The sequence below is a fragment of the Muscardinus avellanarius genome (genome assembly GCF_963383645.1).
Source record: "Muscardinus avellanarius genome assembly, chromosome: 5".
NCBI classification, from domain to species: domain Eukaryota; kingdom Metazoa; phylum Chordata; class Mammalia; order Rodentia; family Gliridae; genus Muscardinus; species Muscardinus avellanarius.
In genome coordinates this window covers 116,425,538-116,453,285 of record NC_137790.1, presented here as the reverse complement: position 1 = coordinate 116,453,285, position 27,748 = coordinate 116,425,538, and the positions used below count along the sequence as shown (strand labels likewise).

The 27,748-nt window shown below is 44.3% G+C and overlaps 1 protein-coding gene across 3 annotated transcripts in view; it reads right to left on the bottom strand.

Moving 5' to 3' along the window:
* MED12L (mediator complex subunit 12L) overlaps positions 1–27,748 on the bottom strand; it is a gene marked incomplete at both ends in the record, with an annotated part of 383,094 nt that overhangs the window by 320,172 nt on the left and 35,174 nt on the right. For all 3 annotated transcript variants that reach the window (XM_080695435.1, XM_080695436.1, XM_080695437.1), the window contains 3 exons: positions 8,775–8,934; positions 15,133–15,324; positions 25,015–25,119. In XM_080695435.1, coding sequence (XP_080551561.1) covers positions 8,775–8,934; positions 15,133–15,324; positions 25,015–25,119 — 457 coding nt within the window. The remainder of the gene's footprint in view (positions 1–8,774; positions 8,935–15,132; positions 15,325–25,014; positions 25,120–27,748) is intronic.

Genomic DNA, 27,748 nt, shown 5'->3' with positions numbered 1-27,748 from the left:
AATAAAAATTAACTGGCTCTAGAAGACAGAATACATACAATTCTGTAACAATAACCAAAATACATTTTTAAAAGAAGGAAGAAAAAAAAAAGCCGGGCGTAGTGGCACACACTTGGGAGGCACTTGGGAGGCTGACACAGGAGGATCCAGGTTAGTAGACAGCCTCAGCTACTTAGTGAGGCCCTCCGCAACTTAGACCCTATTTCAAAATAAAGAATAAAAAAGTAGAGCTGGGAGTGTAGCTCGGAGGTAGAATGCCCCTGGGTTCCATCTCCAAAATAAATAAATAATAAATAGAAAAATTCATTCTTCACCACTAGAGATACAAATACAACAGTTCTTACTCCAAAAATTGAAATTAGAATTAGAATTTATTCTGCCTATTTTTAGAAATTAAAAAAGAACTAAAATTTCTCACAGTTGTTGAGAGAGCGCCCTTTTGTGCAGAAGTATGGTAACACTTTGCCATTCCCAAAGGCTTTGGTTCACTAAAGGGTACTAAAAATTTCAGGGACTCAGGTGTGGTGGCGCATGCTTGTAATCCCAGTACCTGGGAGGCTGAGACAGGAGGACTGCAGGTTCAAGGACAGCCTCAGCAAACAGTGAGACTCATCAACTTCAGTGAGACACTGTTTCAAAACAAAAATAAAATAGGGTCGGGGGTATAGCTCGGAGGTAAAATGCCTCTGGGTTCAGTCCCTAGTAACAAACTTTCAGGGGAAGACTGCTGGGAAATGGAACAGCTAATAGCCACCAAAACCTCACCCCACAGCCCCATCCCTTACTCTGGAAAATGGTCTTTCTTTTTTTGGTGTTATCTGGGGATGTAATCTAAGGGCATTCTACCTCGAGCTACACTCCCAGCCCTATCTTTTATTCTTTATTTTGAAACAGGGTCTGAGTTCCAAAGGGCCTCTCTAAGTAGCTGAAGCTGTCTGTGAACCATGATGCTCCTGTCTCAGCCTCCTGAATGCTGGGATTACAAGTGTGCGTCACCACGCCCAGCTTGAGAACAGCCTTTCTTGCAGTGTTACCTCATCAGTTAAAACCTATTTCTCAGGTCTAAGGGAAGCATGAACTGAAATGAGGCTTGCAGAAGCTCTTCCACCTCATCTTTGGGGGTTCTTCCACGTTAAAACAAGGCAGGTCCTCCTTTTAAACAAACAGCTCTAGGGAATGCCCGTGGGGTGTGGGGCAATCCTGACTTGAAGCTAATTTGTGAGGCCTTCAGGGGCCAGAGCTGAAAGGAGCTGTCTGGCTTAGATAAGGAGACCGCCAGCTATCTGTTCAGTGGGGCTTATTTTTTGCAAGTTCAAATGGCTTAGTGGGCATGTCACAAATTAATTACTCGTGATCAAGGAGGGGTGGCGGTTTCTTCTTTGTATTTTGGGGGCGATAAGGACCGAGGTTCCGAGAGGACAGCCAAGCGATAGTTTTGAGTCATGTGACTCATACCCCGCTCCACTAAACCTCAGGGGGCACGGAGCAAACAACAGGGGTGGCTTCTGATACATCCATCCCGGGACTCATCACCCTTCACCAAATTGAGCTCCCAACAATGCTGAGCCAAAACCAGAGCTACTCATGCTGCAAGCTATTTCGTTTCTCCCTCTCTCTCTGGTTTCTATGACACCCCAGACTTTTGCCACGCCCCTCCGGTGGTGAAGTCAGAAGTTGTGAATTTTCACCACCAAGTCTCAGAGCCTGCCTGCCGCTGGCATCCATCTCGGGCGATGCTGTGGTCTCCAGGGGCGGCTTCACAGCATGCCCGGACTACCAGCGGCCACCACGTCCCAGAGGGGGGAAGGAGCAAGCTCCTCCAGGGACCTGGGATGAGTGAAGATCCATCCAGCTCCATCCAGGCCAGCAGGTGGCTGAACACAGAAACTCGGGTCCCTCGTCCACAAAATGGAATAAAACTACCCTGCGTAATTGTTACGATGATGACCGATTATGTCTGTGAAGTTCCCCGCAGAATGCACAGAACAATCAATACGTACTGGCTGGTAATAACCGCAGCTCTGGTAGCAGAGGCCGGTACACTATTATTACAGTCTACATTTGCTATGGGCCAGGCACAGTGTTCTAAATGCTAGAGAGGTGTTGACTGAGACGTATTGTCACAGCCGGGCGTGGTGGCACACGCTTGTCATCCCAGCATTCAGGAGGCTGAGACAGGAGGATCATGGTTCAAAGACTGCCTCAGCTACTTAGTGAGGCCCTTTGCAACTCAGTGAGACCCAGTTTCAAAATAAAGGATAAAAAATAGGACTGGGGGTAGTATAGCTTGGAGGTAGAATGCTCCTGGACTTAATCTCCAGTATCACCAAAAAAAAAAAAATGTACTGTCATAACCCCCACTTTACAGATGAGAACCCGAAGAGAAGTGTGTGCTGGTCGGACTTCCTTTACCCACAGGGACCCACAGATGTCCACTTGGGCATACGGTAAACCCCCACAGCTCCACAACAAGCCAAACCATATGTATAGGGTGTGCATACTTTTTTTTTTTTTTTTTTTTTTTTTTTTGGTGGTACTGGGGATGGAACTCAGCGGCCTTCTACCTCTGGGCTACACGCCCAGACCTATTTTATATTTTATTTGGAAACAGGGTCTCTTAAGTCAGCTGAGGCTGGCTTCGAACCTGTGTGATCCTATCTCAGCCTCTCAAGCACAGGGATTACAAGCGTGCGTCACGACACCTGGCCAGGGCATACTTTTTTAAACAATTTCATTAAAGCCAGGGGGATTTAACTGTCAAAGCACACCTGGGCATGGCTAACAAACTCCAGCATGCTGTGCAGTACACACACACACACACACACACACACACACACACGGCACTGCACACTCAGGTATCAAGGGCAGCACACAGGCATGAAGCCTAACAATCAATGCGCAGGCACAAGGCCTGCTGACCAGAGCGCCTTGACGACCACAGAGTCCCTAGCAACCTGAGGATGATAACTGCCAGCGCCTGAGACTGAAAACTCGCAGCTTCTTCTGCCAAGGAGCCTTGCCACCCTGCCATGCCGACCACCACTAATGAGGCTGAAAGCTGACTGGCAGCTCAGTGGTGGCTCAGGCAAGTCCTTGCCTATGGCTGTGGCTGCGCACTGGTTAAGGTTAGGCCCGAAGACACCTGCCAGACTCACCACCGACCAGACCTGAGACCCCGAGCTCTGTGGTAAATGGGCTGCCCGGCTTGCTTTCCAGGTTGTAGTTACCAATCTTTCTCTATCTCTCCATCTCTGTCTTATCTATCTTTGCCCTAAAAATATCATAAGCAAAGTTCACAAGGAGTGTTAATGAAAATAAAGAACCTTTCTTGGTCATGATTACTATAAACATTCTTGAAATGACTAAGACGTGTTTTGGTTGTTTTCCATGATCTGGGTCTGCTCAGGACAATCTGAGGCTGTGTCTTTCTGTAGACTCCATCCTTCTGCCAGAAATGCCCTTCCCTGAACAAAAACCTGCTCCCCACCTGCCTAGACACCCTGGGAATAGCCTCAAATCCTCAGGACACCCCACAGGGTTCACACCTCCTCAGCTCTTCATGGCTTCTGCCACTAGCTCTTCCTTCTTGGAAGGAAGCTGTGATTGCCTAGAGCCAAGTGTCTACACTCTCCCTGTCCCCAGTGACCAGCATGTCCCAGGCCCAGCTCCAAAGCCCACTTAGAAAACCTGAACAAGGGACTTTGCACAATCTTACCAGCGTCCTCATCTGTGAGATGGGAATAGTCTCTCTCCCACCATATCTGAACAATAGATTAGAAAACCAACAAAAGGGATGCAGAGCCCAGCAAACATTTGCCAAGGAGATGGGACGCAGCATCTGGGACCGGCCAGGGGCCAAGACATGGCGAGGAACATATCCTCTCACAGAAACCAAGTGGAATCCAGCCCTGGGATCCAACAGCCAGAAGTCAAGGCACAGCCCCAGCTGAAGAGCATCCTCCCCCAAACCCAGATCACTTCCCTGCAGCCAGCAGGGGCTGGTCCAGGGTTCCAGTGCAGGGCCCCACCCCTGCTCAGTGAACTTCAGTGCCAGGGACTTCCTAAGGGTTCAGAGCGGCAGAAAGAAATTCCATTGTCATCACCGGTGTGTTCAGCAACAATATGACTTCTCACAGGGTAAGTTCCTACTAGTGTACAAGGTTCTGTTACATTCTCTAAAGTTCCATTTCCTAACCTGTTGAAAGGCATTCTTTAATAACTCAATGTCAGCTTCAATTTTTTATTTTTAAGTATCAGCTAGCTTGTTTGAAACACTATTATTTTGTGTTGAGCTCAAACATTTCAGACAACAAAACATTCTTGTTCCCTTAAAATGAAGTTTTCATTTGTGTGTGTGTGTGTGTGTGTGTGTGTGTGTGAGAGAGAGAGAGAGAGAGAGAGAGAGAGAGAGAGAGAGAGAGAGAGGAGGGAGGTGTTAACAGAGATTGAATCCAGAGGCATTCTACCTCTGAGCTACACCTTCAGCCCTTTTTAGTCTCTGTTAGGGAAGAGGGTCTCGCTAGGTTGCTGATGTTCCAGAACCTGCAATCAATCTTCATTATCTCAGCCTCCCAAGTGTTGGGATTACGGATGTGCACCAACACTCCCGAGTTAAAAACAAAACTTAATTCAGACTTATAGGTATCTGAAACCAAATATGCATTATTTCTGGTTCACTTTCCCTCAGAAAGCAGCACTCACTATTTAATAGCAATATCTTAAACATAGTGTTCACTTAGAGCCTCTTATTTATTTTAATTACTTTATTCTCATAAGGACTAAGATTTGCAAGCTCTTCCTTCAAGCTTCCCTAACTCTTCTCTATTTAAAATCTCTGCCGATATTCAGATTTTTCCAAGACAGATATTTTTGTCACACACACACATACACACACACACACACACACACAAACACACCCCATCCTGAAGTTACACACAGTATGTGCTGGGTGACCCCTGGGCCCTCACCCCTCTCACTCTGAAGTCCACACCCCCTGGGTTTATCTTTCCTGGCTGTGAGCTCCCCAGGGCACTGACAACTTAATTTACATTTCAGATCTGCATCCCTCTACATGGTGACCCTGAGGACCCAAGTCTCACTTCCTGGTGGCTGGTAGCCCACTTAACTTTAGAAAAACCTGCCTTCGATAAAACCAAACAGCCGTGCTTTATAGCTCTGCTCCAACGCTGAACGTGGGAACTGAAACTAAAACATATGTTTCTATTACAAAGGAATAAAAGCCATTTCTGCTGAAAACAACTTTACAAATCCCACGAACGCTCATCAAGACCACGGAAGCCATAAAGCCAACGCTAGAAAAGGGTGACACGCAGTAGTCAATCTTGCCCCAAGTGTGCTGAAGGATTCTTTTCTCTAGCAAAGCCAGAACGCAGAGCCATTACTGCAAGTTAATCTTCGGAAGTACGCCGCTTTAATCCAATTCAACACATATATATGTGTGCACTTGCTTGGCTGTATGGCTTGCTCGGCGTGTGAAACTTGCTACGTCTACACAGCCAAGTGCTTCCAAATGTACTGTCTCATTTGCTTATGAAAGCCTGGGAAGGTGCTGAAGAAGGAGCAGAGGAGAGAGGCATCAGGTAGAACCAGGTGACAGGAAAACAAGGCAGCTATTTGGAACAACGTGTGTTCTTTTCATACGGTGTAGAGGGTATGCTGCGCTTGCATTTTTTAAAGACATGCAAGAATGTGTAGAAAAGCTATGTTTACCCAGTTAAGTCGCTTACTAAGTACACAAAGCTTTGCAGTGGAAAGTCTGGCAGCCACCCCCCCTCCCCCCATGACCTCCCGAGTTGGCTGTTCACAGAATCACGTCTGTGATGTTTCGGCCCAAATCCCACAATCCAGGCTGGGTGTGGGCGCACACCTGTAATCCCAGTGCTTGGGAGGCTGAGACAGAAGGATCTAGGTTAGGGTTGGAGGTGCAGCCTGGAGATAAGAGTGGCCAGGGTTCAATTTCTAGCACCACCAAAACAAAAAATAAAAAAATTTAAAAAGTACACAACCTGAATCTAACGAGAAAGTGGAGAAACCTAAGTGAAGGATATTCTACAAAATAACTGGTCAGTCCCCTTCAAAAGTGTTGAGGTCAAGCCAGGTATGGTGGTACATACTTGTAATCCCAGCATTTGGGAGGCTGAGACAGAAGGATCTCGGTTCATGGATAGCCTCAGCTACTTAGTGAGGCCCTCTGCAACTCAGTGAGACCGTTTCAAAATAAAGAATTTAAAAAATCGGACTGGGGGTGTAGCTCAGAGGTAGAATGCCCCTGGGCTCCATCCACAAAAATAAATAGGAAGGAAAGGAAAAGAAAGGAAGGATGGACAGACAGACAGGGCTGGGAGAGTTGCTCAAAGGTAGAATGCCCCTGGGTTTCATCCCCAGTACTGGGGGAAAAAAAAATCAAGGCCAGGGAGATTTTAATAGTCTTAACTGTTCCAGAATAAGAACAACCATAAAAGAAAAGGCAACATGGACCGTGAGCTGGATGGAGGTTGGAGTGGATGCTGCCTGGGGAGACCCGGGAATTTCCCTTACGTCACTCATCCAGTGGCAGAGCTGGAATTCGTAATGCCCCAAACTCAGAGCTGCTGGACCTGAGAAGTTGCAAGTAAGCTCCTAAATTTCATGCATTTTTAAAATGTTGTTATTCTTAGCTTTAAGTACTTGTTTAGGTTAAAGCTTACTCTACCATGGGAAATAGTATAGCAGGCATTTCATAGATTTAATATTGACAGATTTAGATACACATTAATAATCACTACATCTCATGAACTGGTGTGTGTGTGTGTGTGTGTGTGTGTGTGTGTGTTACTAGGGGTGGAACCCAGAGGCTTTCTACCTCTGGGCTCTACTCCTAGACCTATATTATACTTTATTTGGAAACAGCGTCTCACTAAGTTGCTGAGAGCCTCACTGAGTAGCTGAAGCTGGCTTTGAACCTATGCGATCCTCCTCCTGTCTCAGCCTCCTAAGCGTGGGGATTACAAGTGTGTGCCACCATGCCGGCTTAAAATACTTTCTGAATGATCCAAGTCAAAAAATAAGATCATACCTGTGGCAAGGGATCACAGTGGTAAGGGAGTTAAAAGTAAAAACAAAAAAACAAAACAAAACAAAAACCTCAAGAAGTCCATGATGTTCTTAGCTAGGAACTAGAGCTAAACTTCCTTTCATTTGGCAGAAAAATCATGTGCGCTGGGTGATGCAGTCATATCTGGGATTTCCCACGTAATCTCTCCCTACAACGAGGACCCATCCAAGTTTTTGTTATAAGTTTCAAGTAAAAATATCATGCCTACATTCCTTTTTGTATTTATGTAGCACTTATAAAAAGATTGCACTGAATAGCAAAGAGACTGACAAGTGTTTGATAACTTAAGTATTATATGCAAGTAATGTATATATTTCTCACACACACACACACACACACACACACACGAAGAGAGGGTAAAGAATGCATTTTTTCTCCAATTTCCCATGTTAATTTCTTAACATTGTATCTGTTCATGCTGACAGTTTCCAAGATCAAGAATTGGAGAAAGCTAAAACATGCATACACACATACAATTACACCTTATACATACACAAGCATAAATGCACCAGGACTATTTTTGTCGTATCTGGGATGTCCACGATGCTCCCTGGCCCCAGCCCTAGGAGGGAACCGCCAGGCGTCTATAGATGCGTGCTCTTCGAGCTTTTGGATGCCTCACAGAATCTTCGTCCAGTCACCAATACAGAACAAACCTGACACAGTGGTTTCCTTCCCTTCAGGTTATTTGGCAAACGCTTACCCAGGCCAGCATACATCTGGACACTGGGGATGTGGCAGGGTTAAAATAAGATAAGCAAAGCCCTATGAGCCTCATATTTTAGTGTGCATGCTGGGAGGTTGTGGGGGGCTGATAGTGAAAAGTACTGAGAATAAAATGACAACAAGACAAGGTAGACAGGAGGAAAGGGAGAAGGTAGAAGAGAAGAGAAGCTACTGAGCTCCAGAGACCGTCTCTAAAGACAAGTTATTTGAACCAGAGCCTTTGTGCACAGAAAGATCAACCTGCCCTATTTAGGGAGCAGAAACCACAGGGAGAATGAGGTGGGAAGAACAGCATGGCTGGAACCAGTTTAGAAGGGAGACGAAGCCACACGGTCACGGGCATGGTGAAGAATCCCAATCTTTATTCCAGTTGTTACTGTAAAGTTATAAAACGCACCACAATATGTTCTCCCTTGTTTTGTTGTACTGGGATGGAACCCGGAGGCATTCGACCTCTGAGCTACACCACCAGCCTGATTTTTTCTTCTTTATTTTGAAACAAGGTTTCACTAAGTTGCAGAAGGCCTCACTAAGTAGCTGAGGCTGTCCGCAAACCCCGATCCTCCTGTCTCAGCCTCCCAAATGCTGAAAATTACAGGCGTGCGCCACCATGCCCAGCTTTCTCCCTTGGTATTTACAAGTCAGTAACATAGGCAGTTACACAGACTATGTATGTAGCAAAAGTAAAAGCAGGAAGACCGGTGTGAGGCTGCAAATATCTCCAGCCAGGAGAGGGCGGTGGCTTCCACCAGCAAGCTCGGGGTGTGTTCTGGAGGTGACGCCCACAGGACTGGCTTATGGGCCTAGTCAACAGAAACAGCCCCACAGCACCGGCCTGTGTGGTGCTCAGAGTGCCGGGCTGAGCCTAAAGGGGTCAGGCAACAACTGTGGAATCCATAGGGAAATGCGAATCACAGCCTCCCGTCTCACTTACCCAAGTTGGGATCGGGAGCCTGGCGTTTCTTAATTTTAGCTTCAGAAATCGCGGAATAGTAAGCACAAGTCATCTTGATCAGCCACGTTGCTCGAACCATTGGCACTGAATACTTAGCTAAGTATGCGAAGACATCTTCTTTTTTACTAAGGATGGGAACCTAAAAAGATACAACATACGTAGAACAGTTACATACTGTATCATCTCTAGACAAGCGTACAAAGAGGGAAAGGGAAGGAGGAACTACACGTTACCTGCTGCTCTAGGGAAGCGTAGGTGGGATGGATTTTGATATGGCACATGCAGTTTTTCTTTATTTTTGTTTCCTTGCTTACTTGTTTCTTTGGTTTTTTGGGGGTAGTAAGAATTGAACCCAGATGCATTATACCTCTGAGCCACACACCCCAGCCCTATTTTATTTCTTATTTGGAAACAGAGTCTCACTAGGTTAATGAGAATCTCATTTCTTACTGAGGCTCTATCCTCAAACCCGGATCCTCCTGTCTCAGCCTCCCATGTGCTACGATTACAAGTGTGAACCACCATGCCCGGCTATATATACAGTTTTAGAAAGGGGAGGAGGGATATTTTAAGCCAATATCAAGAAACAAAAATCAAAACTTCATTTAGTATGATGGCAAAACAATTTTGTCTGTTGTATTTTCTATTTATAAGACAAATTATCACCAGGTGTGCTGATGCACACTTGTAAACCCAGCGCTTGGGAGGCTGAGAAAGGAGGATTGCACAAGTTCGAAGCCAGCCTCGGCTATTTAGTGAGGCTCTCAGCAACCTAGTGAGGTCCTGTCTCCAAATAAAGTATAAAAATAGGTCTGGGAAGCCGAGCATGGTGGCACACGCTTGTAATCCCCACACTTGGGAGGTGGAATCAGGAGGATCGCGCAGGTTCAAAGCCAGCCTCGCTGGCTTAAGAGACCCTGTTTCCAAATAAAAATATAAAAACAGGTCTGAGAGTGTAGCCCGGAGGTAGAAGGGTTTTCAGGAATCCCAATCCCAGTACTACTACTACTAATAATAATAATAATTATTATTATTATTATTGTTGTTGTTGTTATTATTATAGGTCTGGGAGTATAGCCCAGAGGTAGAAAAGCCCCTGGGTTCTACCCCCAGTACCACACACACACAAAAAAAAATTATCTAGAAATTCTTAGATGCTAAGAACTACTTTTCCTATCAACAGAGTAGGAAAAAATAATTTCAGAAGTTTTACAAATAATTCATCTCAAAATTAGAAGGAAGAGATGAAGAAAAAAACAAATCCCAATTATACATTTTACCTATGAACATTTTTTGTATAAAGCCTCACTTCCCCCCTCCCCCACGGGTCTGGGGATGGAACCTACGGGCAGGCATTCGACCTCCAAGCTACAACCCCTGTCCTATTTTTGTATTCTTTATTTTGAAACAGGGTCTAAGTTGTGGAGGGCAACTGAGGCTGTCCGCGAACCACAATCCTCATGTCTCAGCTTCCCAAATGCTGGGATTACAAGCGTGTGCCACCATGGCCAGCTTCAAGCCTCTATTTTTTTACTGGCAATACTGGGAATCAAACCCAGGGGCATTCTACCTCTGAGCTATACAACCCCAGCCCTCTTTGATTTCTTGTTTTGAAACAAGGTCTCACTAGGTTTCTGAGAGCCTCACTAAATTGCTGAGACTGTCCTTTAACCTTGTATCCTCCTGTCTCAGCCTCCCAGGCACTGGGATTACAGGCATGTGCCACCACACCCAACCTGTACAAAGCTTTCTAACCCCAACATTTCATAAGAGTAACAATTCCCAGAAACCTTCTAAAAAGTACCTTAAGCTCAAAATTTTTAAATAGAGGCTAAGATGATGGGTCAGTGAATCTGCCTGATGAACACTGAGTTACAAATCGCTGGGTAATTAATTCACTTGGTTGCAAGTAGCTACTTCAAGCAGTTAATTATTTCTTCTAGATCACAAAAGAACAATTTAGCAGATTAGTATCCCGAAAGATCACTGAATGCTTTGAAAGAGTTAATGTATCCTTCTAGAATACTGTATGAATATCCAAGGAATAACCTGGTTATCTATGTGATCTATTCAATTATGAATGTAAAGAGAAACAGTGAACAGAGCACATTAGCTGTGGTGGGGCAGGAATAGTCAGCAAAACCATGAGCTGAAGACACGCCCCAACCCAGGCACAGCCACCCCCAACCCCGGCCCTCCTATTCAGCCAGTCGCTCTCAGACTCTTCATTTATGAACTTGAGGAATGCCTACGCGCCCACCTCACACCATGGTTACAAGGGTAAAGCAAGAGAGCTGTGCGATCAAAATCATAACAGCAGTTACTCTGCTGCCAGTTACAGGAGTCTCGCCACGCCAGCCGACGTGTCTCGAGCCATGGAAGTGATCCTCCTAAGGGGATCCTGGTCACCAAGAGTCCTGTCAGCACCAGACTCCAATGTGATTTTGTGTTGAAAAAAAACAAAAAACAAAATTAAGGCTTTGAATCGACTTACTCTTTTTTTTTTTTTTTGCAGTACCAAGGATGGAACCCAGGGGGCATTCTACCTCCGAGCTACACCCCCCAGCTCTATTATTTATTCTTTATTTTGAAACAGGGTCTCACTGATTTGCAAAGAGCCTCACTAGATAGCTGAGGCTGTCTGCGAACCACGATCCTCCTGTCTCAGCCTCCCAAATGCTGGGATTAAAGTGTGTGCCACCACGCCCGGCTTGGCATTTTTCTCTTAGTTTGACAAGTCCTTGTGTACACAGTAGATTTTTCTGCATCCTAGAATTAAAAGATCAACATTCTTTGTACATAGCCCCTAAAAACCATCTATTTCAACCAGCCTTACCCAAAAAAAAAAAAAAAAATCAAGCTGTTTTGGTAATGAAAGAAAAAGTTCCCTGGGCTGGTCAGGGGTGTAGAGTGATACAGTATACCCATGCACTATTCAGGGGCATTTGAAGAAATCTGGGGTCACGCAGTGACTGGCATGGGTGCTGACTTCAGAACACAGGCCCAGAACAGGCAACAACATTTCACAGAAACAAAACAGAAGCAGAGAAAGGCGCAGGGAGGGGGACCAGAGCTCCGATGGTGTAACCAATGTATATCCATGGCGATACATTTTAAGGAGAAAACTTCCTGAGAATTTAGCTTCAAGGCCCATCATCCCAGGAGCACAGAGCTCTGGGCTTATTATCATTTAAGTCAGGGACAAGAAAAGTGCAGCGCTGAACATTCAGCTCAAGGCCTGAGCAGCAGGCTTTTCACGAGTACCAGATAAGAAGCTTAAATTTTAGTTGTCCAGGTCAGGCTGCCTCTCAGATATAGCAAAAGGTTCTAGGTTCAAGGCCTGAAAACACAGACACATGCAAAGTCAAGTTAGCAGCCCCAAGAAATCGCTGTGAGTAGCATCGCTCATAGGTGCCCACGGGGTTTCTTTGGAACGGCGACTGTCAGGAAGGAAAAAAATAAAAACATGTGGATATGAGTCGAAGAAACAGCATACAAAACTGAGCCTTAGATCTAACATCAACAGTGCTGGAAAAGCCTGCAGCACCCGGCCCCTGCTGGTAGAACCCTGAGAACCGGCTGGCTCAAAGAGGGCTTCGGGATTCAGAAGAACATATGTGGAGGAGGCTATTTAATTAAGGAAGAAGACACATACTGATGGTTTTGTGCATCCTTCAATGTAAGCCAACTATACTGTTTATGGCTTCCTTACTATGATGAATCCCCCCCCTTTTTTTTTTGCAGTAAAAAAACTATCTGACTTTAACTTGTAGCTGAACGTAGGCAGTCACTGAGTAGCAGTGTGGTTCCTGAATCAAGCTAGAGCTGCATCTAAGTACCAAAAGAATATTAAGGTGTCTAGTGTGTGCTTCTTCCATCTACAGAAGGGCTGTACTCCCATCGGCCCTGCTCTTGGAGGAACATTTACCACCAGCATCCTTTCCTAGGCAAAGGAAGACCACAGACCCTGCAGTCAAGGCCACCTACAGTGCACAGCTGACAGCCAGTGAACAGATCAAGAGCCGGAAGAACATCTCTGTTGCCCAAAGCCTCCTTTTCCAAATCAAGCTCTGGTTCTGGCTGAACTCAAAGTCCTTTGTGGGCCTCTCTGCACCGAGTCACTTGAAGTGACTTGACAGGAAGGAGAAGCCAGGCCCAGAAACCCAATCTGTCCCCTAGAGGAAAGCATTCTGAACTCCCAGACCTGTGCTCAAAGACGACTCAGGATCATAGCAGAGAAGCCAAGGTTATGTGCCTTACAGCATCTCACAGATAAATACCAGAAATTAAAGAATTGTTCTAACTTTCTGCCATTAAAGAACGCGCAGAGGATGCAACCCTCTCTCCAACTCTCCAAAGTTCTCCAAAAGGACTCTCACATCTCAAGATGAAATGCTGAAAGGGAAAGGGAAGGACTCTTAAAATGCCCAAGAAATGAACACTGCCAGGTGGAGTCTATGGTTTTATAAAGAAAGCATCTACGTTTGCAAAGAATGAATGTCAGGGCTTACCTGAGGGACACCTGACTTGGCCAGAGGCAGCTCCTAATAAAGAAAGAAGAACAATGGCTAATACACTGCACCATAATTCACCTCCCTTCTAAAAGATGAGAGACCCCTAGACCCCTGAAGCAAGAGCATCCATTCCTCATCAATGTTTGCTCTCAAGAAATATCCCCCAAAAATGCACTCTAAAAGTTTGTCACAAAGAAAAACCTAAAAACATGTCAACGTGACAACATGGAGAATATGAACCGTGAGTCCAAAGCCATCTAATATTGAAGGATGCTCTCTGACTGACATGGCCGTCAGGTACAGTCAACCCATCGGCCACCGTGGACCACAGGTGAGGCTCACGGGCGGAGCAGTGCAACATCCATGGTTCAGCTGCACTGAAGTCACATGGTGCTGTTCTCAAAGTTGCTGTAGAAAACAAACGTGTCTACAAAGGGGCTCTCCTCTAAGCTGGTCCTGCGCCTGGTAGAACCGAACACTTAAATACTAAGGACAGAGGACGGCACCCCTAAAACGAAGGAGCTTCAGGGGAGATGAGAAGGATCAAATACTCCAAAGGTACATGACAAGTCAGAAATCAAGACCGAGAGGGAGGTTTCTGGTTCCTCCCCTAAAGTTCAAAGGATAATTTTGTATTCTTTGGAAGACAAGATTATTGGATCTGTGCATTCATTATTTGCCCCTGAAGAAAAATGATCCAAGGCATTCCTAATCCCCCCCCAAGTCTCCGATCCCCAAAATAAGCTGGAAACTATTAATAAACCTGCCCGTTTTGTTCAAAATCTTTTTCAAAAACCAAGCAGAGAGACTTTCAATCTTTATCTCATTTAGTAGGAAGAGGACTTAGCTTGAAGCATCTGGATGAGCATTTTTTTCATTTTTCTTTTTTTTTTTCGCGGTACTGGTGACTGAACCCAAGTCTACATCTGAGATATACCCCTAGCCCTATTATTCATTCTTTATTTTGAAACAAGGTCTCACTTAAGTTGTGGAGGGCCTCACTAAGTGGCTGAGACCGGCATCGAGCCTGTGATCCTCCTGTCTCAGCCTCCCAAATACTGGGATTACAAGTGTGGGCCACCATGCCTGGCCTGGATGGGTGTTTCTTTGTTTGTTTGTTTTTTGTTTGTTTGTTTGTTTGTTTGTTTTTGTGGTACTGGGGATGGAACCCTTCTACCTCCGGGTTACACTCCCAGACCTATTTTATATTTTATTTGGAAACAGGGTCTCTTAAGCCATCCAGCTGGATGGGTATTTTAAAGACAAGGAAAAAAAAAAAAAAAAACTTAACTGCATTTGGCCAGGCATGGTGTCGCACACTTGTAATTCCAACATTTGGGAGGTGGAGACCGGAGGTTCGTGGTTCCCCAACAGCCTCAGCTACTTGGCGAGGCCCTTCGCAACACAGTGAGACCCTGTTTCAAAAAATAAAAAGACTTGCCAGGCGTGGTGGCGCACGCTTGTAATCCCCGCGCTTGGAGGCAGAGACAGGAGGATCGCACAGGTTCAAAGCCAGCTGCACTGGGTTAAGAGACCCTGTTTCCAAAAATATAAAAGTATAAAATAGGTCTGGGAGTATCGCCCAGAGGTAGAAGGGCTTCCAGGAACCCCAGTACCACCAAACAAACAAAAAATAAATAAATAAAAAGACTAAAAAATAGGACTGAGGATACAGTTCACAGGTACAATGCCCGTGGGGGGTTCCATCCCCAGAACTGCAAATAAATAAATAAATAAATAAATAAATAAATAAATAAATACAAAAACAACTTTATTTGTATAAGACCATCATTAATTGGAACAATGTAAGAAATACTCAATACCTTTTTAGCCAAAATAGCCAGTGGTTTATTTCCTGCTAAGTCAGAGAACCAACTATGAATTGCACTCTGGGATCGAGCAGTCACCATCCAATAATTATCTTTAGCATTAATTTGGGGCTTCTTCTTGCCGGTGTCCTGGAAAGTGTTAAGCTTTAGTTTCTCGGCTAATATGCTGCTAAAGTAAGCTCCAATCTGTAGAAAGAGGAGAAAAAAAGAAATAAAAAGGTTAGAAGACAGTATCTTAGTCCTACATATTTTACCTTTATTGCTTTAATTGAAAATTTTCATAGAACCCATCAGAAAATTAAAGAGCATTTGAGATCCTTGAAACCAAGAGATGTGATTTCTATACACTAACATGATGTAAAAACACAAAACACTTTTTTGCCACATTCGTCTGAGCCAGGTATGGTAGCGCATGCCTGGATTCCCAATGCTTGGGAGATTGAGACAGGAGGACTGTCGGTTCGAGGACAGCCTCGGCAATGTAACTAGACTCTCAGCAACCCAGCAAGATCCTGCTTCAAGACAAAAAATAAAAATGGCTAGAGGTATAGATTAAAGTATAATGCCCCTGGAGTTCAATCCCACTAACACACACACACACACACACACACACACACACACACACACACGTTGTCCAAGGAAAAACAAGCCCTCAGCAATTCTGGGAAGCTGAAGTTAATTTCATCTGCATATATTTCAAGAGGCTGGCTTCGGCAGCGGCACCCCCGTCTTTTTTCATACCACACAGGTGATACGCTTCCCAGAGAACCAAGCCCGGTAATGACACAGTAATCACTCTTTTGCCTGGTTTATATCTTCAGGGCATGTATTTTTAGAAAGGAAATTCTGTTTACACTTGATGCTTTTATAAAAAGCGTTTAGGAAGTTTAATTTATTTAAATGGAAAAGTCACAAAAGGTTCCATTAAATTAGGTATTCACATTTTTGACTGGGCTGTCAATTTAATAAGTGCAAGTGTTTCAAGAGAAAGCCAGTGCCGCCTGCTTAGGATGTGGCTAAGAAAACTTCTGCAGTCAATATCATTTGCATACTAGCCAAATTATAAGATGGATGAGGGACAGAGAAAAGGACCAGAAGAAAGAAAAAAGAAGGGACTAGAGTAGAATCTAAACAGTCAGTCGATCTATAAAAAACCTATTGGAATTTCTAAAAGTCCTATAAAACCATCACATTTCATCCTGAGAATTTTTCAGTCAACAATTTCTTTAGTTTTTGGGGGAGAGAGAGGTTACTAAGGATGGAACACAGGAGTGTTCTACCTCTGAGATAAAACCCCAGCCCATTTTATTTATTACTTTGAAACAGGTCTCATTAAAGTTGCTGAGGCTGGGGTTTTTTTTCCTCTCGGGGACCCCCTCCCCTTTTGGGGAGCTTTTCTCTCACGCACAGGTCGTGTTAGCCTTGAGAGAAGGTGAAGTGCAATTGAGGGCACATGGCCTGGGCTGCTCTCGGGTAGTGACCTGAAGGCCTCTGCTGGACATCAAGGCTGATCAGGGCCCCAAGGGGTGACCAGCTCCTCTTTTCTGGCAGATTGCGTGGACTCTAGAAGAAAGCTGCCTGTAATTGAAGCTATTTGGCTTGGGCTACTCCCAAGTAATGTCCTGAAGGCAGCTGCTGGACCCCAGAGTTCTGACAGCCCCTTTGGGGGTGTTCAGCTATCTCTCCTTATTCCCTGCTGCTTCCAATAAACCATTTACTCCCCTTCAAAAAAAAAAAGTTGCTGAGGCTGACCTCAAACCTGCAATCCTCCTGCCTTATCTTCCCAAGCACCGGTATTAATTATAGTCATGCACCACCATGCCTGGCATCAGTAAAAAAATTCTAATAAATGCCCCCAATAAGGTTAGCAGACAGTAGCAACTATGAGAAAGACAAAATCACTACCAAACAAAGCAAAACAAGAACCTCCACTTTGGTTACTACCCAGGAGGCAGTAAGTAGCCCACAGTTTAGAACACAGCTATAGGACACCAGCAATGTATATCTGCCAGAATGAAATGCTGGTACAACTTTCTTTAATGTGAACTGGCATCCCCTGACCTGTGATTGATGGATTAAAAACTCGGGGGTGCTGGGCGTGGTGGTTCACCCTTGTAATCCTACTGGGGAGATTGAGACAGGAGGATTGCAAGTTCGAAGCCAGTCTCAGCTACTTAGTAAGGCCCTGAACAACTTAGTGAGTTTTAGTGTTGTCGTTGTCGTTGTCGTTGTTGTTGTACTGGGGTTCCTGGAAACCCTTCTCCTCGGGGATACACTCTCAGACACCTATTTTTTATATTTTTATTTGGAAACAGGGTCTCTTAAACCAGCGAGGCTGGCTTCGAACCTCCACAATCCTCCTGTCTCTGCCTCCCAAGCGCAGGGATTACAAGCGTGTGCCAGCTCTCCCGGCACTTAGTGAGATCTTGTTTCAAATAAAGAATAAAAAATAGGGCTGGTGTGTAGCTCAGAGGTAGAATGTCCCTGAATTCAATCCTCAGTATCTAAAAAAAAAAAAAATGGGCATGCTGGTGTAATATTGTAGTAAAATCCAAAGTGAGCAGGTAAAGAAGTCTGAGCTCTTGTTTTTTAAAATGACTTTATTGTAGTATTTCTGCTTTAAGCAAATGTTAACAGAACTTCCAGCGAACAAATTAAGTGAAAAACTGTAGCAGAGCCGGGCGTGGTGGCACACGCTTGTAATCCCTGCGCTTGGGAGGCTGAGACAGGAGGATCGCGCAGGTTCGAAGCCAGCCGCACTGGCATAAGAGACCTTGTTACCAAATAAAAAAGTATAAAATAAGTCTGGGAGTGTAGCCCAGAGGTAGAAGGGTTTCCAGGAACCCCAGTACCAACAAAAAATAAAAAAAAAAAACCTGTAACAGAAACAGTCAATTGTAAACAAGCAGCCAATAGCAACCAAGTATTTAAATTTCTCAAATGATATTTGGTCTTTGCACTAAGGACACTAAACACCTACCATCACAGGTGGTTTATATTTAAGAGGTCTCATTTGCAATTTGTATAAGCACTTCACTCAAATAAAGTACAAAAGTGCAAAAAGTAGTGTGAGCAATCCAGTTTACAATTATACACTCTTCTTTGTACTTAATGATAGCAATGAAATATGGCGAGTGCTTATGTTTTAGTTTCTGTTAACCCTGTAAACAAAGTAGAAAATTCCAAGTAAGTGAGAGAAAAGAAAATGCACGGTAGGGCTCAAAAAACATAAAATCAAAACATGCTGGAAATGGTGGCACACACGTACTTGGGAGGATGAGGATTGCCAAGTTCAAGGCCAGCCTCAGCAACCCAGCAAGACCCCATTTCAAAATAAAAAATAAGTGTGGTGGCACATGCCTGTAATCCAAGTTTTTGAGAGGTTGAGACAGGAGGATCACAGGTTTAAGGACAGCCTCGGCAACTTATCAAGACCTTCAGGAACCTAGCAAGACCCTGTTTCAAAATAAAAATAAAAGCCAGGAGTGGTGGTGCACACTTGTAATCCCAATACTTGGGAGGCTGAGACAGGAGGATTGTGGGTTCGCAGCCAGCCTCAGCTACTTAGTGAGGCCCTCAACAACTTAGTGAGGCCCTGTTTCAAAAAAAATAAAAATAAAAAAAGGGATGGGGGTACAGCTCAGAGTTAGAATGTCTTTGGGTTCAATCCCCAGTCCAAAAAATAAATAAATAAAAAAATCAAGCCTAATATTTAATTTTATTGTAGCAACTATATATTTATATTATTCAGAAGTAAGAAGATATATTAAAATGTAAAGAAGCCGGGCATGATGGCACATGCTTGCAATCCCAGCATTTGGGAGGCTGACAGAGAGGATCGCGGTTTGTGGCCAGCCTCAGCTACTTCGTGAGGCCCTTTGCAAATCAGTGAGACCCTGTTTCAAAATAAAGAATAGAAAATAGGGCTGGGGGTGTAGCTCAAAGGTAGAATGCCCCAGGTTCCATTCCTAGTACCACACACACACAAAAATAAGAATAATAAAATAAAATGTAAAGAGCCTCATTCACAAATCCCAATGCCTACCTACAAGTAATTAATTTGATTAGTTTCTTATATGCTATTCTAATGTGTCTGTAGTTGAGTACACATGAGAAAACACACATTTATTATTGTCTGTTTCTTGTATGCATGGCTCATTATGAACACTGAGTAGAAACAATGTCTGCATATAGAGAGTGTCTTTTTTGTGTGGGGGGAGGGGGTACTGGGGATGGAACCCTGAAGCTTCTACCTCCAAGTTATACCCCCAGCCCTAATTTTTATTATGTATTTTAAAACAGCGTCTCACGGAGTTGCAAAGGGCCTCACAAGTAGCTGGAGCTGTCCTCGAACCTATGATCCACCTGTCTTAGCCTTCCAAACGCTGAGATTACAAGCGTGCGCCACCACGCCAGGCTTTCTTCTTTTTCACAGATCCACAGTAATGTACTTTGCACAACTTATCATCTTTCATTTAATCAGGCTACTGTTAATGGACATTCGGAGCATCTGTTCCAAAATGGTGCTATTATGAGTCATGTTAAAATGAATAGCCTTTCATATTTGTTATTTCAAACATATGCAATATAGCTTTAGGATAAGTTTCCAGAATTCAGATTATACAATGCTGTGATTTTAATAAATACTGCCAAATTGCTCTCCAAAAGGCTTATACCAGTTTATATTATTTCAAACAAGGCATAAATAGGTTAAATTTAACACTCGTTTCCAACCCACTCAGAGCTATTTAGAAAATAGTTCATCTGACAAGAATATGGGGGATATTTTAGAAGTTACACTATCATTCATATATTTCATCGTTATGAAATCAAGCTTCCCTCCAAAGGCTTGAGACCCTGGGTAAAGTGCAAAGGAAAAGTGGCGGCAGAAGTGGCAGTACATGCTATTTCTTGTCTATTTCTTTAAGTTGGCATCAACACTTGAAACTGAGAACCAAAAACAATTTAGCACAGTTCATATCAAGAGACAGTATGTGTCGTCTCTGCTATGAACTAGATTTTGTACCCCCAAATTTCACAAACCGAGGCCCCAACCAACGTGACTATATTTAAGGACAGGGCCTCTGTCAAGGTAATCGGGTTAAGTAAGGTCATAAGAGGCCTAATATAAGAAGCCATATTCGGGCTGGGCCCACGGGGAAGGGCCATAAGAGGAGAGGGTGAGGGGCGGCCAGCGGGGCCTCAGGAGAAGTAGACCTGCTCACCCCTTCACCCACCCCTTCATCTTGGATGCTCAGACTGCCAAGAACAGGAGAACAAATTTCCCTTGTTCACGCTAACAGGCTGGGGTATTTTGTTACACAGCCCAAACAGAGTAATAAACCCTATAACCAAGTACCATGCGCCTGGGAATTAATCCTGAAGAGCAATGGCTATCCGCCCGAGCATGACTACAACCCCTTCATAAGAAACTGGAAGCAAGCTAACTGCTGTCTCTAGGTTTCTGTCAATTGGCTAACTACCCATAAATGATTATGAATCCTTCTGCCAAAACTTAGAGGACCTACAAAATAATGCTTCGTTTTTAGAAAGTAGATCAGGCATGGTTAGGGATATAGCCCTGTGGTAGATCGCTTGCTCACTTGCCCAGTGTGTGTGAGGCCCCAGCTTCAACACCCAGCACTGCAAGAAGAAAAGAAAGAAAGAGAAACCTTGCTTTTTTAAAAAGTAGGTCAGGTGGTGTGTGCCTGTGATCCCAGTACTTGGGAAGCTGAGATAGGAGGATCACAGGTTCAAGGACAGCCTCAGTAAAGAGTGAGACTCATCAAACATAGCAAGACCCTGTGTCAAAATAAAGCTAAAATAGAGCTGGAGATGTAGCTTCGAGGTAGAATGCCACTGGGTTCAATCCCCAGTATCAAAAAGAAAAGAAAGTAGGTCAGTTAAGGAGGATGAAGAGCGGTACTGGGGGTTGGTGGTGATCACTGAGCGACAACACGAATGGACTCAAATGGACTTAATTGCCCAGCTCACAAGTGGTTAAAAGCCAAATGTCACCCAGGCTGTGCTACAATTCTGAAGGAATTATATAAATTACAGGCACATAACTGTGGTTCTAGCATAAACATCAGAAAAAGCCAAACCCTAAAACAATGTGTTTGGCTGACAGACCATCTGTAGAAAACGCTTCTCTTTTCTTTCACATCTTTTATATAATATTTCGGTTGCTAGCAAACTGTCAATTATTTATGTTTGCATGTCCATGTGGGTACATAAAAAGACCTGGTATAATATAAAAACTTTTAACATGAATGCATCTCCAGAGAAGGAAAAGTGTAGACTTTTGCCTATATGTATTTTTCTTTTTATCTGTATATATGTTGTTTTTAGTTACTTAACAGTGAAAGGTGTGTGTGTGTGTGTGTTACTGGGGGTGGAACCCAGGGGCTTTTCTACCTCCAGGCTATACTCCCAGACCTATTTTATATTTTATTCGGAAACAGGGTCTCACTAAGTAGCTGAGGATGGCTTGGAACTTGTGTGATCCTCCTGTCTCAGCCTCCCAAGCGCTGGGATTACAAGCGTGAGCCACCATGCCCGGCAGTCAAAGTATTTTAATAGGCAAACAATAAAATAACACCAAAAGGATTTTTAAAAAATTAAGCCCCAAAAGAATACAAAACAGTTCCATTTATATGTCTAATTGATAATATAACCCTTACAAAAAAGAGTGCTTATTCATGATACTGTATATGGGGTTTGGAGATACTGGGTATTGAGACATGGATATTCTACCTACAAGCTACACCCCAGCCCTATTTTATTTTTATTTAGAAACAGGATCTGCCGGGCGTGGTTGCACATGCTTATAATCCCAGCATTTGGGAGGCAGAGACCGGAGGATCATAGTTTTCGGACAGTCTCAGCTACTTAGTGAGGCCCTCCGCAACTTAGTGAGATGCTGTTTCAAAATAAAAAATAGGGCAGGGGGTATAGCTTGGAGGTTAAGTGCCTCTGGTTTCCATCCCCAGGCCACAAAAAAGAAAAGAAAAAGAAACAGGATCTCACTAGGCTGATGAGAGTGTCGCTACTTGTTGAGGCTGTCCTCAAACCCGTGATCCTCCTGTCTTAGCCTCCCAGGTACTGGGATTACAAGCGTGCACTGCCATGCTTGACTCAAAAAATAAATTCATTGACTTGCTAGCAAACCCGGAGAAATCCAGTGAATTTAATAGCTCAAAATTAAACCCTGGATTCTCCCCAAACAAAAGAATCAAGTCCCTTCTTAAAGTTAGCTCTTCTGGGCCACGTAGGCTTATCAGAAGAAACACACAATTCATGACTTAGTGATCCTGGAGTTGGTTCTTCCTCAGACTCACAGGTACCAGGTATCTGGTCGTCACTCTTTTGGTCAGTAAACTGATAAGAACCTGTCATTTGTTAACAAGGGGAGAGGAGAGGGATAGGAGGAAAAGATGGGAGGAAACAGGTCAGCTTTGAAATAGGCCATTCTGAAACTCTTTAGGGTTTTTTGGGTTTGTTTGTGGGGGTTTTTTGTGTGTGTTTTTTGGGGGGTGGTACTTGGGGTGGAACCCAGGGGCTTTCCACCTCCTAGACCTATTTTATATTTTATTTGGAAACAGGGTCTCACTAAGTTGCCGAGAGCCTCACTAAGTAGCTGAGGCTGGCTTCGAACCTATGCGATCCTCCTGTCTCAGCCTCCCAAGCGTGGGAATTACAAGCATGCACCACCACGTTCAGCCATCCTGGAACTCTTTGTATGTGTATATAGTACCGCTAGCAAATGGAGGCTGAGACCGGAGGATCACAGGTTCAAAGCCAGCCTCAGCTACTTAGCGAGGCTCTCAGCAAACTAATGGGACCCTGTTTCCAAATAAGACATAAAATTGGGGTGAGAATGGGGGAAGGAAGAACTAAATGAGTAATAAGTGCATGTATGCCTCTTCCTTCTTGTACCTCATTAAAATGTACGACAACAATGCACCAATAAAAAATAAATTTTGCCGGGCGTGGTGGCGCACGCTTGTAATCCCCGCGCTTGGGAGGCGGAGACAGGAGGATCGCGCAGGTTCGAAGCCAGCCATGCTGGCTTAAGAGACCCTGTTTCCAAATTTAAAAATATAAAATAGGTCTGGGAGTGTGGCCCGGAGGTAGAAGGGCTTCCAGGAACCCCAGTACCACCAAAATAAATAAATAAATTTTAAAAATCGGGTTAAGGATGTGGCTTGGAGGTAGAATGTGTCTGAGTTCAATCCCCAATACCAAAAAAAAAAAAAAAGTTAAGACTGTAGAAAGTCAGAGTTCTTACTCTGGGAAACAAAGACCAACAAGAAAAAATGAGGAAAGATCCCATGTCACTGAAAGGGCCTAGAAATCACGACACTCCAGTAGCACTGAGCATGCCTGGAGCTCAGGGCTGGGGCAGGGAAGGATCGGGACGCAAGAGGATGTGTTGCTGTCCCCAAAGAGAGAGGCGCTCGAAGGGTTGTTTAACTGGGGCCAAATGACTGGCGCCTCTACTAGCCACGTGTGGGACAGTCTGAGAAGGAAAACGAAGGTAGTAAGTCGAAGCATGTTAAATTTTTTTAAAAGGTGTCTCTGACTGATACTTAAGAACCCAAAGCTACACTAAAAATAAAAGATAACACTGGAAGCAGCCGGGCGTGGTGGCGCACGCTTGTAATCCCCGCGCTTGGGAGTCAGAGACAGGAGGATCGCGCAGGTTCGAAGCCAGCCCCGCGCGCTGGCTTAGGAGACCCTGTTTCCAAATAAAAAAATGTAAAAATAGGTCTGGGAGTGTAGCCCGGAGGTAGAAGGGCTTCCAGGAACCCCAGTACCACCAAAAAAAAAAAAAAAAAAAAAAAAAAAAACTGGAAGCAAAGGAAGTTCTTCAAAAGAACGTCAACAAACACACAGGAGGAATGATCATTAGCAAACCAGTATTCTACAATTATTGGCAAAATAAATCATTCAACAGGAATCCTCAATGATATTCAAATTAACAAGTAAAATTGTATTAGAGAATATATATGGCCTCAAAGTATCACTGTTTAGGGGGCGGGGTGTACCTCAGAGGTAGGATGTATTAGGCTTAGCATCGGTGAAGCTGTGGGTTTAATCTCTAGCAAGCACAACAGCAAAAAAATTATCCCATGGTACAGAGTACTAAAAGGGAGAGACTACTGGTGTGTACTACAGAAATATGGCAGGCATCATCTTAACCACACTGGCCTTGCATGCCTCCTGACAGAATGCAATGTGGTCTTCTTACCAAAAAAATGTAACCTGAATTCGGTCATGAGAAAATAAGTCTAGAACACAGGCTAGAACATACGACAACCGGCCTAGACTCTTCCAGAATGCCAGTCAAAAAAAACTCACCCCCATTTCACACACACACACAAAAATACACACACACACACACACACACACACACACACACGCACACTTTTTTTAAACCCAGGAGAAGCAGGGCATGGTGGGGCACACTTGTAATCCCAGCATTTAGGAGGCTGAGACAGGAGGATGATGGCTCACAGACAGCCTCAGCTACTTGGTGAGACCCTGTTTCAAAATAAAGAATTTAAAAAACACAGCTAGGGGGTATAGCTTGGACATAGAATGCCCCTGGGTTCCATCCCCAGTACCACCTACAAACAAACAAACAAACAAACAAACACAGTAGGATGGACCATACTAGAGTTGGAGGAAACTGGACTGACAAGGACTGTAATGTGTAATCTCAGGTAGGATCCAGGGGCAGGACGGCAGGCAGGAGGGGATTCTCCCTACTAAACTGCGGCTTCAAAAACACCAGTTTATCAACAGCAGCTGCGGATCAAGGGTACCACAAGCACACACTTTTCCAGAAGCTGTGAGAAAGAGGCAGCCTACCTTTGATGGGTTGATTACAATGTTCCGGGCTGAGCCGTGTTCATCTCCTGTAAAGGCCGGCTGGTTGTTGAAGCCTTGCTTGACATTCACAGCGGTGAGTTCATCCTGTTCAGGAGAAGGCATTGATTAAGCAGACGGATGCAATAGCTCCCACCTCATGCAGACACCACACCTGCGTGATAGTTAAGTCTGTTGTGCACACTCTGCGGGGTAGAACCACTGAAAGGCTGACAACCAGAAGAAAGCAGAAATTGAAGTTTTAAAACCAATACACAGAGCCGGGCATGGTGGCACACGCTTGTAATCCCAGCGCTTGGGAGGCTGAGACAGGAGGATCGCGGCTCACGGAAAGCCTCAGCTACTTATGCCCTCCGCAACTTAGTGAGACCCTGTTTCAAATAAAGAATTAAAAAAAGGCCTAGGGTGTAGCTCAGAGGTATAATGCTCCTGGGTTCAATTCCCAGTACTGGGAGGAAAATAAACAAACAAACAAACAATGCACAAGCCAAGTATGGTGGCACACACCTGTAATCCAGTACTTGGGAGGCTGAGACAGGAGGATCGCAGGTCTGAGGACAGCCTCAGCAAGTATTGAAACTCTCATCAACCTAATGAGACTCTGTTGCAAAATAAACAATAAAGTAGGGCTGAGGCGTATCTTGGAGATAGACTGCCTCTGGGTTCAATCCCCAGTACTACAAACAAAAAAGTAAAGACAACGGGCACACAGGTGTGGTGCTGAGCATGGTATCATGGCTCACTCAAGCTTTACCAACTCTGAGGCTTGCGGCAGGCAGGTGCAGCAGCTGGATGCAGCCAGTCCCGAAACACCATCTAAAGAATGCTAGACTAGAAATTTCCATGCCACCATGCCACCAAAGAACAAATGCCACAGGAATATGTGGTCTAAAAATACAAAGCTACAACTCCTACACTCCTCAAAAAGATCCCCTACTGGATGGATATAGGAAAACTTTCCCAAGGTCACAGCACATCAAAAATAGCCCAGCCTTTAAAAAAAAAAAAAAATGGACCTCCCTGCCCTGCCCAGATTATCACCAAGTTACAGAACTAAATCAGAGTCCTGAAAATACAGACTGTAAAGAAAGAAGTGGGAGAGGTTGGAGGAAGCGAAGGCTGCCTTCTGCTCCTCTCCTTTGGAGCCAAGAAATGGTCTTGGTGACAGCTGGGGTAATAGTAGCCACCGCACAGAAATGAGAACATACCTTATCCCTCATCAGTAATTGCTGCAAGTGTAAAAATTAAAAAAAAAAGGCAACTGATCCAAATTGCAGCTATGATTAGCCAAGAACCCTTAGGACAAAATAGTTTATGACACTTAAGCATCAGACCAAAGTCTAAAAAGGTCACCTTGGCTGAGAACCCAGGTCTCCTGGAGAGGCGCCAGGTGACTTTACTCAGTTACTGGCCCCGGGCCGCTGTTTTGGCGGGCTTTCAAAAGACCCCGCCAGAGGAAACCCAGCTCCCTGGTAATAAGTCCCTTCCAAGCAGAGAAGGTCACCGTAAGGGCGAGTCACAGGAAGATGGATTGCTTGCACATATCATATCGGAAAGCATCTCAAACCCCTCCCTCATTTCAATATTAATTATTTGAGGATCTAGGACAAGACTACATAATGCCCATTTTTTAAGTCAAAAGGATCTCAGTCGAGTTTAATAAAGCAAACGCACTAAGAAAATTTTCTGAACTCTCTCGAAGTCTGAAAAATTCGGGGTCCACGTGGAATCACAAGGAGGGTCTGAGGAGAAAATTGAATTTGCGTTTATCTTTGATTTACCAGCAGAGTATCACGAGAAGCATTAACTGAGTAAAAGCATATGTTTTTTACTAAAAATACATTATGGCTTAACCCAGAGGAAATGTGAGGCTTCAGGACCAGTTAGCTCCACTCACTGCTGCTCTGCTTTTTATTTTAAACTGGCACTGGCTCAGTCAACCGCTCATGGCTAACTACTTTAGGTTCCCACAGAAACCAAGCAAAAACAGCTAAAAACCACAAGCATCACAACCAAAATCTGTACCCCAATGATAGGTACCCCCAAAGTTTTTCAAGACAGTGAACAAAATCCAAACCATGGGTCAAATTCAAATTCTACAGGGACAGGAGGATCACAGGTTCAAGGCCAGCCTCAGCTACTTAGTGAGACCCTCTACAACTTAGTGAGACTCTGTTTCAAAATAAAGAATAAAAAATAGGGCTGGAGATGTAGATCAGAGGTAGAATGCCCCCTGGGTTTAGCCCCTAGTACTGAAAAAAAATTAAATTCTGGAGTGTTGACTACTGTTGCTTAGACAGTGTTTCTCAAACCCCAATCATGCACCACAAGGCCTCCTTTAAAGGAAAACCATCCAGCTGACCGTGGCGGCACACACCTGAAACTCAAGAACCTGAGAAGCTGAGACAGGAGGATCACAGGTTCAAGGCCAGCCTCAGCAACTTAGCAAGACCCTACTCATAAGTAGAATGCCCCTGGGTTCAACCCCCAGTATCCCTCCGCCCCCACCTACCCAAAAAAAGGAAAATCGTTCTCTCAAATGAAGATGTCCATAGATCCCAGTTTAGTAAATGGAGTTAGGACAATGGATACTTAATGTCATTAGGCAGTTTTAAAAGACTCAGAGAAAAAGGTAATGTGTGTTATTGAATTAAGACAACAAGTGTGTGAGTGTGTGTATGTGTGTGTGTGTGTTACTAGAAATTGAACCCAGGGT